Consider the following 18,979-nt stretch of genomic DNA (forward strand, 5'->3'; position numbering starts at 1 on the left):
AGTTAATCTCCAGGTTTTCTTGCTGTTACTTTAGAACAGGCATTGAAATGAAGACTGATTCAAAAATTACTGTGAGCCACATCTGCGCTCAAGAGAGCTTCAATAAAGTCAACAGATGATCTAATTAGCAGGAGGCATCAAGCATGGCAGTACATGATTTGTTATTCTGTATACTTAGTTTTTAAGTGGTGATTTTTACTCTGGCAGAGATTGGACAAGTAAGTAATTTGGAACAAGTTCCCTAATCCATCTGAGCATTAGCTTCTTTCTCAGAGTGTCTGGAATGAAAATAATAGCAGCTGCTTCAGAAGATTATTGTGAGAATAAAATAAAATAAACATGTAAAGAGCTTATCACAGTGCCTGGTTCATAGGAAATGCTTTATAAATAATAATTATCACATTATATTTTACAATGAGCTCACACATGGTGTATTGCAAAAGAGACCTGATGCATATAGCCTATTAGTAGCAAATTCAGCATATCTATTCTTTTTTCTTATTAGTCTAACCTTAATTCTTCTACTGCCCTGCAGCAGAATTATGCCAGACTTTAATTAAGGGCTGGTTAGATCTAATCATTTAAAATCATGGATTAGTTTAGAATTTATATTTCATAATTATAATGGTCAAATTCCTTCAGATCATAAAAGTGCTGTTGTTATTTTTAATGTGTAGAATCCTTGAGACCTAGATTGTATTGAAGAGTTACATTTTAAATGAACTGGTAATCCTATAACATTACCAGATAGGGTCAAATACTCTATTGGTAGAGAATCTTGAGTTGGAAGTGGCTAATTCAGATTTTTTTTTTTTACTTTGAATGCTGTGGAAATTTGTTCATTTGTGCAATATCATTCAGAAAATAAGATAAAAATCATACTTTGTTACATAGAATTCACAATTAACATCTCTAACAAGAACACATAAAAATATTGTCTTGGAAATAGTGTTTCTTACTATGCTGACCAGAGCGTTCTCAAGTCCTAGGCTCACGGGATTTTTCATCCTCTCTCAAGGACCTGGAAATACATGTGCATTTGGGTACATTTTGTTAATCTCTATGAGTCTTGGTAATCTAATCCATAACATGAAAATCAGGGTACCTACCCTACAGGGTACTTTGAACATGAAGTGGAGAAATACACATGAAACACTAACTATATCATAAGTTAATTAACTCTTTCTTCATTCCATCCATCTACAGTGATAACTAATATTGGTATGAATAAGAAGCCAAATCTGTTTCACAGCAATTTACTTATTTATTATTTTCTTTACCTATATGCATGGGTCTTTTGACTTCATCTATGTGTGCACAATTTAACTGCTTGTTACCTGTGGGGTATGGAAGAAGGTAAGATCTCCACATGGAATTGCAAGTCACCGTGTGTGTGTGTGTGTGTGTGTGTGTGTGTGTGTGTGTGTGTGTGTGTGTGTGTGTGTGAATGCAAATGCTGGGAAGTGAACTTGGGACCTCTGGAAGAGCAGCACATGCTCTTTTTTTTTTTTAATCTTTATTAACTTGAGTATTTCTTATTTACATTTCGATTGTTATTTCCCTTCCCGGTTTCCCAGCCAACATCCCCCTAACTTCCCAGCTTCCCCTCCCCATCCTCGCCCCATTACCACCCTCCCCCCAACAATCACATTCACTGGGGGTTCAGTCTCGGCAGGACCAAGGGCTTCCCCTTCCACTGGTGATCTTACTAGGCTATTGATTGCTTCCTATGAGGTTGGAACACAGGGTCAGTCCATGTATAATTTTGGGGTAGTGGCTTAGTCCTGGAAGCTCTGGTTGTTGGCATTGTTGTTCATATGGGGTCTCGAGCCCCTTCAAGCTTTTCCAGTTCTTTCTCTGATTCCTTCAACGGGGGTCCCGTTCTCAGTTCAGTGGTTTAATGATGGCATTCGCCTATGTATTTGCTGTATTCTGGCTGTGTCTCTCAGGAGAGATCTACATCCGGTTCCTGTCGGCCTGCACTTCTTTGCTTCATCCATCTTATCTAATTGGGTGGCTGTATATGTATGGGCCACATGTGGGGCAGGCTCTGAATGGGCGTTCCTACTGCCTCTGTTTTAAACTTTGCCTCCATATTCCCTTCCAAGGGTATTCTTGTTCCCCTTTTAAAGAAGGAGTAAAGGATTCACATTTTGGTCATCCCTCTTGAGTTTCATGTATTCTGTGCATCTAGGGCAATTCAAGCATTTGGGCTAATAACCACTTATCAATGAGTATATACCATGTGTGTTTTTCTGTGATTGGATTACCTCACTCAGGATGATATTTTCCAGTTCCATCCATTTGCCTATGAATTTCATAAAGTCATTGTTTTTGATAGCTGAGTAATATTCCATTGTGTAAATGTACCACATTTTCTGTATCTGTTGAAGGGCTCTGGGTTCTTTCCAGCTTCTGGCTATTATAAATAAGGCTGCTATGAACATAGTGGAGCACATGTCTTTGTTATATGTTGGGGCATCTTTTGAGTATATGCCCAAGAGAGTTATAGCTGGGTCCTCAGGTAGTTGAATGTCCAATTTTCTGAGGAACCTCCAGACTGATTTCCAGAATGGTTGTACCAGTCGCAACACATGCTCTTAACTGCTAAGCCAGCTCTCTTAACTCCTTCCAGGATTTTTTTAAATAGCTGCAATTAGAAATCTGGTAAATTTGTAAATAATAGCACTGAATTTTTTCTGATAGCTCAAAGTTTCTCTCTAATCCAGGCGAACTCATAGAGTTTATTTTATTTATTTGTTTTTCTATTTTTACTTAGACAAGCAGTTTCCTGTTGTGGAATATGTTAACATTTAGGTACTTCATAGAGCTCTGGTGATGTATAAGGTACAAAATTTTCATCAGCTTTGTTCTACGATTTGCACGTGTTATTTTTAAAAATGTGAGGGTTGGGGATTTAGCTCAGTGGTAGAGCACTTGCCTAGCAAGCGCAAGGCCCTGGGTTCGGTCCCCAGCTCCGAAAAAAAAGAAAAAAGAAAAAAAATGTGAAAGATGGAGGAAAATCTACATGCAAACATTGATTATTTCTATTAATTCTATGTGCAAGAAGTCTTGCTAGATGGAATGTATGTGGACCTAAAAGGAATGAAATTTAAGTTGCAGTAACTTTTCTATGATACTTCACATGCTTAATCCAAGGATTTTTTAAAAAAAGATGTTTCCAAATAAAAATTGAATTATGACTTCTGGAGCTCTGCCTATTGTTTGGCTGTGGGATTCTGGTTCTGCTCTCATCAGTGGCTGGATCAAGTCTCTCTGGTCTCTCTGAAGGCAGTTATGCCTGGCTCTGGTCCCAGAACACTCTACAGGCAGGACAAACTGTATATAGGTCAAAGGTTCTGTGGCCTCTGCAGGCAGAGCAAACTGTAGGTTGAAGGTTATGCAGCTGAGTTGGTGTCCCAATCTCTCCACTAGAGGCCTTGCCTGGTTACAGAAGACGGCCAGTTCAAGTATCCCCCATTACTAGGATCACACTCATAGATTCCATGGAGTTTTCATTGTACTGGATTTCTACCTCACTCTGGAATACCCCTCCACACACACACTTCTAGTCATTTCTTCTGGTATTTTCTCCCTGTCCCTAACCTCATCTCTCCTGTTGGAAAACTCCATTTGCCCTGGACCACTCTGGAAAGCTAATCTGTGTCCCCTTCCCAGGGAGACCCTATTCAGCCTTCCTCATTACTTACCCTCTGTGGATCTGTGGACTGTAGCATTATTATCTTTTGCTTTACAGCTGATATCGATTTTAAGGGACAGCATGAAATCACAAGGCACTGAATCAACTGACTAGGACTCATGGGAGCTCTCAGACATCGGGGATCCTGTAGAGATCTGACCTAGATTCTCTGCATATATGTTATGGCTCAGCAGCTCAGTTTTCTTGTAGGAATCTTAACAGTAGGAGCGGGGGTTGTCCCTGACTCTTTTGCCTACTTGTGGCACCCTTTTTCTACTACTGAAGGCAGTTCAGTCTCCATAAGTTGCCTTGTCCAGCCTTGCTGTGATGGTATGTGCCTGGTCTTATTTGACCTTATTATGCTGTATTTGGTTGATTTCCCTGCGAGGCTTACTCTTTTCTGAGGGAAGGTAGAAGGAAGTGGATCTGGGCGAGATCTTGGGGGTAGTGGAGGGACAGAAACTGTGGTGTGGATGTAATATATAAGAGAAGAATAAAAATATTGAATTGTGAGAAAGCCACCCAAATTGTGAGAAAGAAACCCAAATCAGATATCTGCATTGTCCCAAACTTAAAGCAAACTTATAGTAGATAATTAAATACTGAGTACTGACTTTGTGAGAAGACCTATGCACTATGTATATACGGGCACCAGATGTTAAAGGCTTGCTCCTTTTACTCAGGGCCCTTATCAGCTCTTCAAAGGACTGTTACATCACCATATGAAATGATGGCAAATATTGTGACCAGTAGTCCTCCATTTCTAGGATTTCACTTTCTAGTGCTTTGTGTTCAAAATATTGATGGATCCAGAAATAATAGCTCATAAAATTTAAACTGCCATCGAGAGTGGTATGATGGAATCTCATGCCATCTGGTTCATCTCACCTGGGATGGGAGCCATTACTGACAGGATATCCATTCAGTAAGAACTAACCAATCATTTTGTGTGCTAGATGAGCGAAAGCATGTTCCCATAACATTTGTGTTAATATATTATTGTAACCCTTCTATTTTATTATTAATTCTTATTGCTATTTTACCATGCCTAATATGTGACTTAAACTTTATTATAGTTATTCATGTTCCAGAAGAATATAGTACATAAAGGCTCAATCCTATCTACAATTACAGTGGCATACAGCAGCTTGCCACTCTGGATAAGGTGGACCTGCTTGAAGTTGGCTGATGTAGAAGGCTGGAAATCAGAAGGAGAGGATAGAGACCTAAGGAGAACTTCACACAGCGAGTGAACCTGGATGGATGGATTAGAATGACATTAGTGGGGACAAGCAGTAGTCTCCCTTCTTAACCATTGGCATGGAGAAAGTCTTGGAAATTGCTTCTTGGAATTACATGGGAAGGCATTTTCTACATCTTTACCATGTAACATTTAGAATTTATATAGGGGGAGCTCTAAAGGAAAAATCTCAATTTGTAGCCCAGGCTGGCCTCAAAACCCAGTGCTACTTTGCTTCAGTCTCCTTAAGTGATGGAATTAATTAATAATTCATCCTTATCCTTTCTTCCTTCCCTTCTTTTCTCAATTTTTGTGTGTATGTGTGTGGGGTGCAGATGTGTGTTTGCTAGTTTTTTTGGTAAAGATTTCTTTATTTAATGTATATAAGTACACTGTAGCTGTCTTCAGACACACCAGAAGAGGGCATCAGATCTCATTACAGATGACTGTGAGCCACCATGTGGTTGCTGAGATTTGAACTCAGGACCTCTGGAAGAGCAGTCAGTGCTCTTAACCACTGAGCCATCTCTCCAGCCCACATTTGCATAGTTTTGATTGAATGTGAACATATGTACATAGGTGTGTGTGTGTGTGTGTGTGTGTGTGTGTGTGTGTGTGTGTGTGTGTGTTGATTTTCCTCAGGTTCTGTCCATGCCCTTTATTAAGAGAGGCTCCATACTATCTCAGGCTTGCCAAATAGACTAACGAGAACCAGCCGTATACCTACCTTTGCCTTGCCAATGCTCGGTTTCCAAGTGAGTGCCATCGTGGTCATCTTTTATTAAAAACTCGATTTCTGGGTAAAATTCAGAATCATGTGCTTGTAAGGCAATTAATCTTCCCAGCCCCATTTTATTTTTACTAATCTTCACTAATTTCAGCTTTTTTTGACTAAAACCAGTAAGATCAGTAGAGACTCTTACATTGGTGCTGTCATTGTTACATTAGCCTAAGGGCATCTCTAATAGCAAGGAATATTTGATCTTTTCTTCTTACTGGGTTTGTGATTCACTGCTCACTTATATATCCTGCAATGTTCTCTTAGCATCTACTTTAAACGATGTGTTACTTGGAGCATTTGTCTATATGCTCTCCCAGGAGACTGTAATGTGTAGAGATTATGAGTGCTACTTTCCTTTAGACATGAAGGCGCTGGTAACGTGCTTTGCTTATCACTAATGGTACATCTAGGAATTACTATTAAATAATTACTAGGTACACTTTCTGGCCATCACTTCAGACTTTTCGTTACGCACAGTCAGACCCTCTGTCAGTATCATTAAAATATCAGAAGAGAAAATGCTTTGTGTTAGGCTGGTGGATTGTTTTAGGAAAACAGAGACAGAAACTTTTTTTTTTTACCCCATTGGAAATATCATTAGAGGAAGTTTGTTCTTTTTATTATTATTACTATTATTTAGTTTGCATTCTAACCGCTGCCTCCCTTCTGGTCACCACCAGTCCTCCTCCTAACCCCCTTTCCTTCCTTCCCCTCTGAGAGGGTGGAGGCCACCCTCCTGGGTATCCCCCTGCCATGTTACATGAAGTCTCTGAGGGGTTAGGTGCATCCTCTCCCACTGAGGCCAGGCAAGGCATCCCAGATGGAAGAACATATCCCACAGACATATAAGAGCTGTTGAAATAGTACCCACACGAAGACCAAGCCACACATCTACACATCTGCTACGTGTATGTACGTGTGTGTGTGTGTGTGTGTGTGGGGAGCTGGTCTAGCATGTGTATGCTCTTTGGTTGGTGATTCAGTCTCTGAGAGCCCAAGGGTCCAGGTTAATTGACCCTGTTGGTCTTCCTGTGGAATTCCTATCCCCTTTGGGGCCCCAATCCTTCACCTAAGTCTTTGTTAAGAGTCCCCAAGCTCCATCCATTGTTCGGCTGTGGGCCTTTGCATCTGTCTCAGTCAGCTGATAAGTGGAGACTCTCTGAGGACAGTTAAGTTAGACTCCTGTCTGCAAACATAACAGAGCATCATTAATAGTGTCAGAAAATTGTGGTTGTCCATGGAATGGGTCTCTATCCCACATCCCTACATTTCTTGTAGACAGAATAAATTTGGGGTTAAAAGTTGTGTGGGTGGGTTGTTGTCCCTATTGTACCACTGGGATGAAGCTTTGTTCTTTTACATCATAAACTTCTAAAGAAGAAACCTTGTCAATCTCCCTTTTAAAAAAGGAACTCAACCCTTGACATAACAGACGAAGTTACTAGTAATGTTATCTGATTGTACATACTGATACTAGGCAAGGGCACACTGTATTGACTTAGCCTGAAACATCCAATAAGAAAGCAGAGGCCTCAAAGGGCTATTTATTTTAGACAACCTCTGATCTTTTTCTACACAAACACGATGGTGATAATCCTTTAGGACTGTGTGTAATTCTTATTGTTAAAATTCTAGCTTCCTGAAAGCATACTGATGCTCAGTGATGTTTTCCAAATTTTCTATTTAGAAATGAAAGTTTAATCGCATACAGCAATGAAGAAATAGTACTATTAGAAAAATTAATGTTGTGGTGCATTTTATTGGATTATAATTGATCTTTTTGAAAAGACTTTTAGTATTTAATCCAAATAGGTATCAGGAATTTCAGTTTTTACTGGAGTTGTGAGTTATATTATTTAAAGTAAATTATGTAGCCATAACAGAAGTAATTAGGATAAAAATATCACCCTAATTACTGTGTATGCAAACAGTGGTAGAGGAGGAACATATGAATTTAAAGTGTCCTGCCAGTGAGTTCCATTTTTCACATTTTTGAGATTGCCATTGTGTGCACTCCTTCTTTATAATATATTTTACTTTTTTTGTTTTAAATGTTTCTGTCATATGTGTCCTTTGGTCTGATTCCATTAAAATGCTTTTTTCTTACATATTTTCTGTACAGTTCAGAAATGTTATGAAGAGGCTTTAAGCGTAATTATATGAACACAGATAGGTAAATTTAGGTTCTCGAATAAATGCATTTCATAGAAGAACCCTAGGCAGTACTAATTTTATTATTTTCAAAGCACTCTGACCTTGATGTGTAAGGAGAAAAGTATGTAATGTACTAATAATCTAATGAGGTAGCACCTATGTGTGAAAGGTATCCTAATTATTCATATCATGAGCTAATGAATAATACAGGTTATATTACAAACAGTATACAGACAGGCTTAGCTCTATTACGTTATAGAATTTGGTCTGATCCATAAAAAAGGTATCAGGATAAAAAGGAGATATTGCTTCCGATTAAGATGCTTGAATTAACCGTATGTTGTACAGTTCATAATATGCATGGGCTAGAATTATATCAGCATCATTAGATATGGAACCTTTAGTGCAAAAAGAAGAATGAGATAAAAAGGACCTTCAGGCTTTTTACTTGTGAGACATCATCAACAAGACAGTAGTAAGGGGAAACATATCTTCTGCACTGCAGATTTGATTATGTCTAAATTCATGTTTGCTGGTTCATAAGCACTGACTTTGTTGGATTTGAAAAATAAAAACCTGACAAATACAGAGGCAAATGCTTGCAGGCAACCACTGGACTGAGAACAGGGTACCCAATGGAGGAGTCAGAAAAAAGACTGAAGGAGCTGAAGGGGTTTGCAGACCCATAGAAAGAACAACAATACAACCAACCAGACAGTCACACTGCAGCTCCCAGGGACTAAACCACCAACCAAAGAGTACATATGGCTCAAAGCCACATTTGTAGCAGAGGATGGCCTTGTGGGGGGCGGGCATCAGTGGGAGGAGAGGCCCTTGGTCCTGTGAAGGCTTGATTTCCCCAGTGTAGGGGAATGCCAGGGTTTAGGGGAGGGAGTGAGTGGGTGGGTGGGTGAGAGAGCAGCTTCATAGAAGCAGGGGGAGGGAGGATGGGATAGGGGGTTTCTGGAGGGGAAACCAGAAAAGGGGATAGCATTTGAAATGTATATAAAGAGAATATCCAATAAAAGAAAAGAAAAAAATTAAAAGAAAAATAAAAACCTTTTTTTCTAGAAGCTCTAATTTTAATCTCTATCACTAGAATTGAATGGTAAATTATTTTAACCTAGTAAAGAGCTCCTCAGTTTAAAGAAAGCTTTGTCATTTGTCTTTATAGTTTTTACCTTCTAAAATACTCTTTTTTCCTTTATTGGATAATTTCCTTATTTACATTTCAAAAGATGTCCCCTTTCCAGGTATCCCCTCTTCAAGCCCCCATCCCACCCCTCTGCTCCTGCTTCTATGAGGGTGCTTCCCCACCCACTTCCTCCCTCCTCCCTGCCCTGGCGTTCCCCAACACTGGGGCATCAAGTCTTCCCTGGACCAAGGGCCTCTCCCCCCTCGATGCATGGCAATGCCATCCTCTGCCACATATGCAGCTGGAGCCATGGGTTGCTTCATAAGGATTCTTTGATTGGTGGTTTAGTCCCTGGGAGCTCTAGGAGTCTGGTTGGTTGGTTGGTATTGTTCTTATGGGGTTGCAAACCCCTTCAGCTTCTTCAGTCCTTTTTCTAAATCCTCCACTGGGGACCCCGTACTCAGTTCAATGGTTTGCTTCGAGCACCCGCCTCTGTATTTGTCAAGTTCTGGCAGAGCCTTTCAGGTCACTCAGGGTCCTGTCAGCATGTACTTCTTGGCATCTGCAAAAGTGTCCTGGTTTGGTGACTTTTGACCTTTTTCATTCCCTGTTCTCCCTCCAAACACTCCCATGTACAGCCTCCTTCACTCTCTTTCAAAGTCGTGGCCTCTTTTCCATCAGTTGTTATTGAATGCCTATATGTATTTGAATAAACATATATTCCTAAATAAAACCTATTGAATCCAAACAAAGAAAAATAAAAATAAAAAACAATAAATGGCATTTGCTTAACAGTATTGTCCCTACCCCTCTTTCTTTGCTCCTAGATTAAGAAGAAACAGCAAGATGTGCTTTGTTTCTTAGAAGCCAACAAAATAGGATTTGAAGAAAAAGATATTGCAGCTAATGAAGAGAATCGAAAGTGGATGAGAGAAAATGTACCTGAAGACAGTCGACCACCCACAGGGTACCCGTTGCCACCTCAGATTTTCAATGAAAGCCAGTACCGTGGGGTAAGGAAGCAATTTAATTTCTTGTTTATTAAAATAGATTGTTTTAAATGAACTTACACCTTTCATTTTAACCTTCAAGCCTATGTGTAGTTATTTCTTCTGTACAGTTTTTTGCCCTCTGTATGGACCCTAAGTAGCTACATAGTATTTTGCTTTCTAGGATCAAAATTTAAATGAACAAACAGAGCATGTGAATGTATAAGGGCAGACATTGGATGTACTGTTGGCTTTATATTTCTTCATTTTGGTTCCAACCACATCAACACAGATAACCATGCCTGATTGTTTGCTGTCATTTAGATCCTCTCACAGCCTTTTTCCAGATGTAGTTGTGCCACCAGAAGTTCCTCTGCTGTGGAACTTCCTCTTTGATGAGCAGTCCTGTTCTTCCCTCTGAGTTTTCCTTTCTCAGTCTAGCTATTATTTTGGAGACAGCTGGGGCTGGCCTCATACTCCAGTGTTGCTGAGATGAACCTGTACTCCTGATCCTTCTCACTTAATCTCTGATTGCTGGGATTACAGAGACTTTCTTCTACACCAGGCTTAGAACAAATGTTTTCAGAGGCACCTCTATATCACTGGTTTATATAAGACTAAAGAGGATATCTTTTCTTAGAGAACATCTTATTGCTAATTATTGCTACCTTGGTGAAAGGTATGACCAAAATGGGAAAATTCATTGATGTAATTTCCCATCATTGAGTTTTCAGTTTTGTGTCAGATTTTATGAGTTATTGAGTATAGGACCAATGTGTAAATGTTATCTTAAAATAGGTGAAGGCTCTTAGGCTATTCTTTTTAATTTTTTGCAAATCATTGAATCTTAGCAACTAGAAGGAACTGTAAAGGGCTCACTAGTCCATGGCATGCAAACACGCGCGCACGCACACACACACACACACACACACACACACACACACACACACACACAATTTAAAACAGAGGCCATGAATTCAAGAGGATGCACAGAAAGGGGGAAAACAATGTAATTATATTTTAAACAAAAATAAAACACTTTAAAAATGCTCAGTAAAATAATATAATATGTAATTTTGACTGTTCATTTTAAAGCTGTTACTTTGCATAGAAGTCAGAACATGTTTGCATTTCTTTATGTGATGTTTTGATCCAAGTTATAGTCATTCCACAAAAAAGATGAGCGCCTATCTCTTGTACCTCCCCAACTATCCCTCCTTTCTTTGTTTTGTGTTGTTTTTATTTGTAAAGCACAGTAACTTTCATGCCAATCCAGAGTACCACATGGTTTTGCTAGCAGCACTTTACCATTGCTAATCTCTAGATTTCTTTACTATCTCCTGCTTGACAATTTTTTACTCTGAATATTAACTAATTAGCTTTCCACATTAATTTGCTTTTACTTATCTGAGGATTACCTAACTTTGGTACTACTGATACCTCAGAAGGGCAAATTTCTGTTTGTAGAGCTCCCCTGTGCATTGCTGGATCTTTCACAAGATCCTTGGCTTCTATCTATGTAGTGGTAAAGCATTCTCTGTTTTGACCAATGACAAATGCTTCCTCTCCGTGGAAATTATGTCCTACTGAATGCCACTGGACTGTGGCACAGGATCTTATTATGACTAGATGGAAAAGAGAGTGCTATTCTATCTATATATGTAAAAGTCTGCTATGGAAGATATAAAAGTATAAGAAGTTGTTGTGAAAGAATTATACATTCTTGGCTAATGACATTGGAATTCCAGCGATGTGCATTAATTTTCTTTACTTTTGTCTCCTTTAAGAGAATTTGTCCAGAATACAAACTACCTTGCTTACTATTATATATTTAACATCAACAACATTGCTTATGCCAGGCATGGGGATATATGCCTAGAGTCCCAAGTCATTTGGGAGGTAAAAGTATGGAAGATCAGACTTTGAACCCACCCTAGACTACATATTGAGATCATTTCTCAAACTAAAAACAACAACAATAACAACAACTAGCATTTAGTCTGTATAATCACCTACTTAACAAGTATTTGTAGAATAATTGAATTGAACTGGTTTAATTAAGGAAGACTTTTTTCTCTTTAGATTCACATATTTTTTTCTGTGTCTGGAACCAAGACAATTAGATCCATCACATGGTATTTTATTACCAGATTTTTATACAAATGAAAAATTGCTTTTTTCCACACAAACCTAAAGAGTTATCGAACTTGTTTTTATTAATTTTTTGATAATAAAACTACTTTCCTGTATGGCTTGTGTGGGTTTTTTTCTTCAGAGACAGGGTCTCCAAGATCTGACTTTGTAGTTCAGAGTGACCTAGAAGGGGCCTTATGTTCCAGGCTGACCTAGGTTGATTATGCTTCAAGTGCTAGGATCATAGGCATGTTCTACAATGCATGGTACACTGGATTCTTTTGAATTATATACTTTTCTTCCTCACCACTTGTTAAGTGTACATGGTGTATATCTGTCTTTAAACCTCTCAGCATAGAATTGCTATCAGAATCCAGCTAGTTTTACTTTTGCCTAAGGAACTCAAGCAGTTTATCTGGGAGGTAAGAAACATATGTTGATACCAAGGTTTTATAAGCTATTTGTGTACAAATTTCATATGTGAGTAAGATCACAAATAAGTATATATCAACAGAAAATGAAAAATAACAAGAATCTAGATGGAACTAGTAATTCTATTGAAAATAATTTTTTCATACAAGATATTTTGATCCCAATTTCCTTTTCTCTGACTCCTCACAGATCATCCCCTTCCCCACCTATCAGGTCCCTCACCTTCTCTTTGACTCTTTAGAAAACAAACCAGCAAATAAATGAATAGACTAAGAACACTAGAAACACACAGCAGGAAAACACAAAACCAGAAACCACAATATACAAGCCAAATACCAGTGAGATAAAAGAAAAACAAATGTCCAAAAAGGCTGGGCTTGGTAGTACAAAACTTTAATCCCAGCATTTGGGAGGCAGAAGCAGGTGGATATTTTATGAGTTTGAGGCCAGCCTGACTGGTCTACAAAGCAAGACCAGGAGAGCCAGAGCTCTGTTACACAGAGAAACCCTGTCTCAAAAAAATGTCCAAAGTATGATACACAAATATTTCTATAAATACCACCAAGTTCATTTTTTGTTGAGCATCTACTGCTGGGACAGCTGCCTATAAATGTGGTTTATATACAGTGCGACTGTACTGGAGAGAACTAGGTTTTTCTTTGTAAGCCTTTGTAAATTCGTGATATCTTCTGGGTTAGGGATGGAGGCATGTGTTCACTTCCCTCCATGCTGGGACCCAATCTGGCTTAGACCTGTTCAGGCTCTGTGTATGCTGTCTCAATAGCTGTGAGTTAATACCTGCATAGGTCATGCTGTGTTTAGAAAGTCTTGTTTCCTTGGTGCCTTTATCCTCACTGACACAGCGTTCCCTCAGCCCTAAGGAGAAGGATTTGATGGAGATCTTCCATTTAGGACTGAGTGTTGCAAAGTCTCTCACTCTCTAGTTGTGGGTCTTTGTATTTGGACTGGACATTTTTTTTATCTTAAGCAAAATGTTACAGAAAAGAAAGTTGCATACTTATGTTTTCTTTTATTTGTGGCTCCTGGACTTTAATTGTGTGTGTGTGTGTGTGTGTGTGTGTGTGTGTGTGTGTGTGTGTGTGTGTGCATAGAAACATCATAAAACTAGACAAAAGACCACGAGACAGGGGGAAAGAAATTTTAAAGGGGAAATATGGAGGGAATGAAAACAGCAAAAGAAGGTAATAGAATCGTGGGAGGAGAGATGGGGCAAGCAAATTGGGAAAGAGAGGAGGGGAAGCAAAGCATCAAAAATCCCGTAATATAAGAGCGAGGAAGTGACTCCATTAAGTTCTCACAGACACATGAGAACCTGAGTTCACCTCTTCAGCTCCCCAGTGAAGAAGCTGGAGAAGGCAGTGCATGTCTGTAATGTTCCAGCTCCAGTGGGAGACCCTGTTCCAAAATATAAGGTAGAGGACATCTGATAATGACCACTGACTTCTACAAACATATGTACATGTGTATGCACACACACAGAAAACCTCATATACAACACGGACAAATTCCACAATGACATCTATTACTTCATATAATCATTAAAATGCTAAATGTATATGTAAATTCAGTAGTCAAAAGTAGAGCACACAAGGCATTTGCATTTCTGAGGGCTAATTTTGCTTAATGTATTCTCTGGGTTAATCCATGTCACAGATAACAGTTTTATTTTAAAGGCTGCCTAGTGTTTTACTGTGTACACATCTGGATTTTCTTCCTTCCTCCGTTGCAGGACACAGGCTGCTGTCATATATTGTTGCCTGCCGTGACTTGTGCTGCAGTAATATCTGATTGTAGAAATTTCTTTCTTTTCATTCTTTGTTTCTTTGCTTTTTTTTTTTTTTTTTTTTTTTTTTTTGACTCCGAGTTCCTAATAGACAAGTCTGGCCTCAAACTCAAGCAATTCTCTTGTATCCGCCATGAGGGCTGGGACTACAGGTGTAAGACCTATACCCATAATAACCTCACTTCCTTTCGAACTGTGCCACAAAAGGAGATTGCTACATCATGGACTAATGCTACTGCTATTGCTGCTGCTGCTGTTGCTGCTGCTGCTTTTTCTTCTTCCCCTTCTTCCTCTCCTCCTCCTTCCTCCTTCTCTTCCTCTTCTTCTGAAGACAGGGTCTCTCTATTTAGTCCTGGCTATCTCAGAGCTTGCTATATATGCCAGGCTGGCTTAAGGTAGTTCTTTTTAATGGTTTGGGGAACCTCTATATATCATTTTCCATGATGGTCGTACTAATTTACATTTGTATGCAATAGTGCAGAAGGTTTTACTTCCTCTAAGTCTTTCCCAATACTCATTACATTTTTCTCCTTTTGAAAATACTCATTCTTGCATAGTTATAGGTGATATCTCCCCGTGGTTTTAATTTAGAACTCCTCAATAATTCATTATGATGGACATTTTTCATAAATCTGTTGGCCTTCGTAGATATTCATTTGAGGCATGTCTTATTTGGATAGGTCAGTCCATTTTTAGTTGGGTTAACTTGAATTTATATATTTTAGTTTTTGTCATTTTTCTTTAAAATATAATTCCATTTTGTAAGTTTAATGTTTAAAATTTTAGTGTATGGTAGTGACTTTTTTGGCATGTGGTTTTCTCTGAATTTTAACACATGCATTAGTTTTTGGAACTTGTGCTACAATAAAAATGCAGAATCATTTTCAAACTCTCATGATATTCCTTTATAGTTATATGTTATGCCTACTCCTAATCCCTGGTCGACACTAATCTATCATCATCACTATAAATTTTTCTTTTTGATAAAGTCATATAAATGTGTTCATATGGTATGCAGTCTTTTGATGCTGGCTTCCTTTGATGAATTGGATGTATTTGAAATCTAGTTGTTTTCTGTATCAATACATTTCCCCCGCATATAGTTGAGTGATGGTATATCATTATACATTGGTAGATATTTTCATTTTTTCTATATCTGAACCATTGTAATTATAAGTGCTCTTTGCATTTGTTTTCTGATTTTTGTATAACACTAATTCTCATTTCTCACTGGTAAATCCCAGGGATGTGTTTACTGCTTAACACAGTGATTGTATTTTTAATTTGTGAGGAATTTGGAATGTTTCTGAATTGATTGTGTCATTTTACACAAGTTCCTATTATTCAGTCCTTTCCTTCAGCTCCTGATATGGTCAGAAGTTTTATGTCTATTGGCCTTTTCCTATGTAGCTGCATATTTTGCCCAGTATTATACACATGATAGAAAAAGGCTGCAGGCCCAAGCAACGCCTCAGACCTCTTGTCAGCCTTTTAAACCAGTCCCAAATAGCTCGGTGTCTTGGTAACTTCTGGTCACTATAATGTTTTTATGTAATGATCAAAATTATGATATTAACACAGATTTATCTGCTTATTTTCCATACTTTATTATCTTTAAGTGTCTTTTCAGTCAGTCTCACTTTTAATTTTTCTGTTTTATTTCTATTATGTCATTATTTTCATATATTTTAGAAATGAATTCTTTGCTACTTGCACGTTTTGCAATTCTTCCATGCTGCAACTCATCTTTCTATTCTCTTGACATTGTCCTTCATAAAGCAAGATGTTTTAAGTTTAGACTATGAGGATTATGAGGGAATGAATATTATTTTTTGTTCATTTTATTTTATTGTTCTTAGTGTTTCATTTATTTACATTCCAAAGATTGACCCCCTTCCCAGTCCCCCTCCAAGAGTTCTTTACCCCAATTTCCCTCCCCTTTGTCTCTGAGAGGGTGACCATATGTTTTTAAGACTGAATCTCACATAGCCCCAGATGGCCAAAGAAACTGAAACACCAAACAATAACAACAACAACAACAACAACAACAACAACAACAACAACAACAAAATCCAACATGTTGCTATGTAGCTGATAGCCCTGAACTTTGTATCCTCTTTTCTCTTTTTTACAAATGCATATTACAGATATGTAGCACCATGCCAGGCTCTATATGTTCTGGTATTTCTTAAGGTAGGATCTTAACTGATAGGGTCACCTGTGCCTTTCATGTTCAGATCCTCTAAGGGCTGCAAAGAAGAAAATGTGCTTGAACCTTGTGCTAGCAATCTGTTGTTGAGACTTTCTCTAGAGAATTAGGCAAGGTTTGAGAATCTTGACTTTAACAAATTAACCAAAATGTCAGGCTCCCTGTGTATATCTAGAAATCATACTGATCAAGACCATATACAGAAAATAGACATTTAACTATGTTTGCTGTTGATTATAAGTTTCAATTGTAGACAAATCCAATTGTTACTTTTGGTGAAAGCTTAGTGGCTTAGGAGGACAGCAATGTAAAGTTGAAACAAATTGAGACATGTCAGGATTCTCTTGTATTCTCAGGGTTGAAACTTTCTTTGTTCATAGTTCAAGAACACTTTACTCTCTGCAAACACAGTACAGCTCCACTGTTCTGGCCTTAAGTAGTTAATATTGGTTTTATTTCAGGCTGAAGAAATCACTACTAAATTCAGTAAGGGAAGAGAAATATGGAGAATAGGAATGAGCCTCCCACTGGAAAGAAGCATTCTACTGCTGAGAAATGCTTGCTTTAAGTGGTGGAGAAAAATGCAAGCAGATGTAACTCCTGTGTGATGTGCAATAAACCATTTGGCATTTTCTGACCCAAAGACAAACTTACTTTCTATTATACATTAAGTAGTATCCAAATGCCATTTCTCCCTTCCCCCATTCTTTACTCTTTGAATTTATTTTGTTGTTGATTTTTCCCCCAAAATGTGTGATTACAGATTTCCCTCCCCAAACTCCTTCCATGCCTTCTCCATTTCCCCACCCATCCAAATCTATACCTTTTCTTGCTCTCTATTTTTAGAAAACATATGAGTAACTTTAAAAAGACAGTAAAGTAAAATACAATATGATAAAAACAAACAAACCATCAAAGGACAAAACAAGGAAAATACAAAGAGAAAGCACAAAATCAACATATATAGCTCCAGAGATACACATACACACATGGAGATCTCATAGAAACACAAAACTAGAAGCTATTACAGAACACATTTACTGGTATTTTTGAAGGTTTAATTAATTTATTATTTATTTATTTTTAGTCTTATAATGCTTTTTAAAAATCTCACTCTCTTTATTTTAAATTAATATGAATACAAACCAACATTGAGGTTTTGCATGCTGGCCATGCAAACATTTTCCAGTGGCACACCAGCCATTTCGGCTTCTCACTTGGGGAGCTGCGTAACAGGCTTTTTATGTTTTTGAGATAGTGTTTCCCTGTGGAGTGGAGGCTGGCCTAGAATTAGTGATCCTTCTGCCTCAGCCTCCAAAGTTGACATTATACATGTGTAGTCTCAGAAGCCTGTCTGTCTGTCTGTCTAATACTCCTTCCAGAATTTTAGCATCATGGAGCTTAGACACCAAGGAGACACCAAATCCTGTCAGCCAGTCATTATGAGTACATCTCTCTCTATTGGGTTCCAGACTGCTAATTTTTCTTATCTTCTTTCCACAAAGGATTATGATGCCTTCTTTGAAGCCCGAGAAAATAATGCAGTTTATGCCTTTTTAGGCTTGACAGCACCACCTGGTTCAAAGGTATGATTCCTCTGTATCCTTCACTGCTGACCATCTTATTGCTGCTGGGTTTTTTTTTTTTAAGATGATACATAACTTTTAATGCTGTGTAGAACAGACTTAGCCAAAGGCAACCATTTATTCTGTTTGATTTTTCTTTTACCTTCCCTGCCCCCACTTTGTTTCCAGATCTAGGATCACATTTGGAACTTTGCACATGCCAGACAACTGGTCTACCATCCAACCCCAGTCCTTGTCCTTTTGGTTGTCTTGTTTTGAGACAGGTCTTGCTAAGTCACTCAATTTGGCTTTAAGTCCCCCGTGGGGCTCAAGCAGGCCTTGAACTCAGAATCCTCCTACCATAGCCTTCAGATGCTGCTGGGTTTTTAATCAATAAATGTCATTCATGTTGAACATTCAGGTTACGTCTAGAGCAGTGTTTGTAGTAATACACTTAACCCCTAATGGGCCAGACAAATGTGCATAGTATACTTAGTGAAGTACACTTAGAGAAGTGAACTTCTCTATCAAGTTTCTTGAGGCAGCAGATGTATTGTTATTCATTCTCAAAGATGTGGTTGCCAGCTTTAAACCTCCAGATGTCATGCCCAGTTAGTTCTCCAGGGCCATCGAGCATTTTAGTTCATGGTCATGTCCTTAGCAGCAACTATTAGCTTTCTGTGAGAGTAAATGATAGAGTTAGCTATTCAAGGATGATAAGAACCTTTGAGTTACAAAACTGGTCACTAAATTGTTAGTTAACTTTGGTATTTTATTCCTTGCCAAGAAAAATTAATATTTCAAGTGACAGTGTTCCCGAGGGAGCCCAAAAAAAGA

General features: G+C 38.3%; 1 protein-coding gene across 1 annotated transcript in view; it reads left to right on the forward strand.

Annotated features, from left to right (window-relative positions):
- Sh3bgrl1 (SH3 domain binding glutamate rich protein like 1) overlaps window positions 1-18,979 on the forward strand; it is a 100,930-nt gene that overhangs the window by 74,477 nt on the left and 7,474 nt on the right. The window contains exons 2-3 of the mRNA NM_001173339.1: window positions 9,838-10,023; window positions 18,083-18,163. Of these exons, the coding sequence (NP_001166810.1) occupies window positions 9,838-10,023; window positions 18,083-18,163 (267 nt within the window). The remainder of the gene's footprint in view (window positions 1-9,837; window positions 10,024-18,082; window positions 18,164-18,979) is intronic.

This window comes from Rattus norvegicus, chromosome X, assembly GCF_036323735.1.
Source record: "Rattus norvegicus strain BN/NHsdMcwi chromosome X, GRCr8, whole genome shotgun sequence".
Lineage (NCBI taxonomy): Eukaryota > Metazoa > Chordata > Mammalia > Rodentia > Muridae > Rattus > Rattus norvegicus.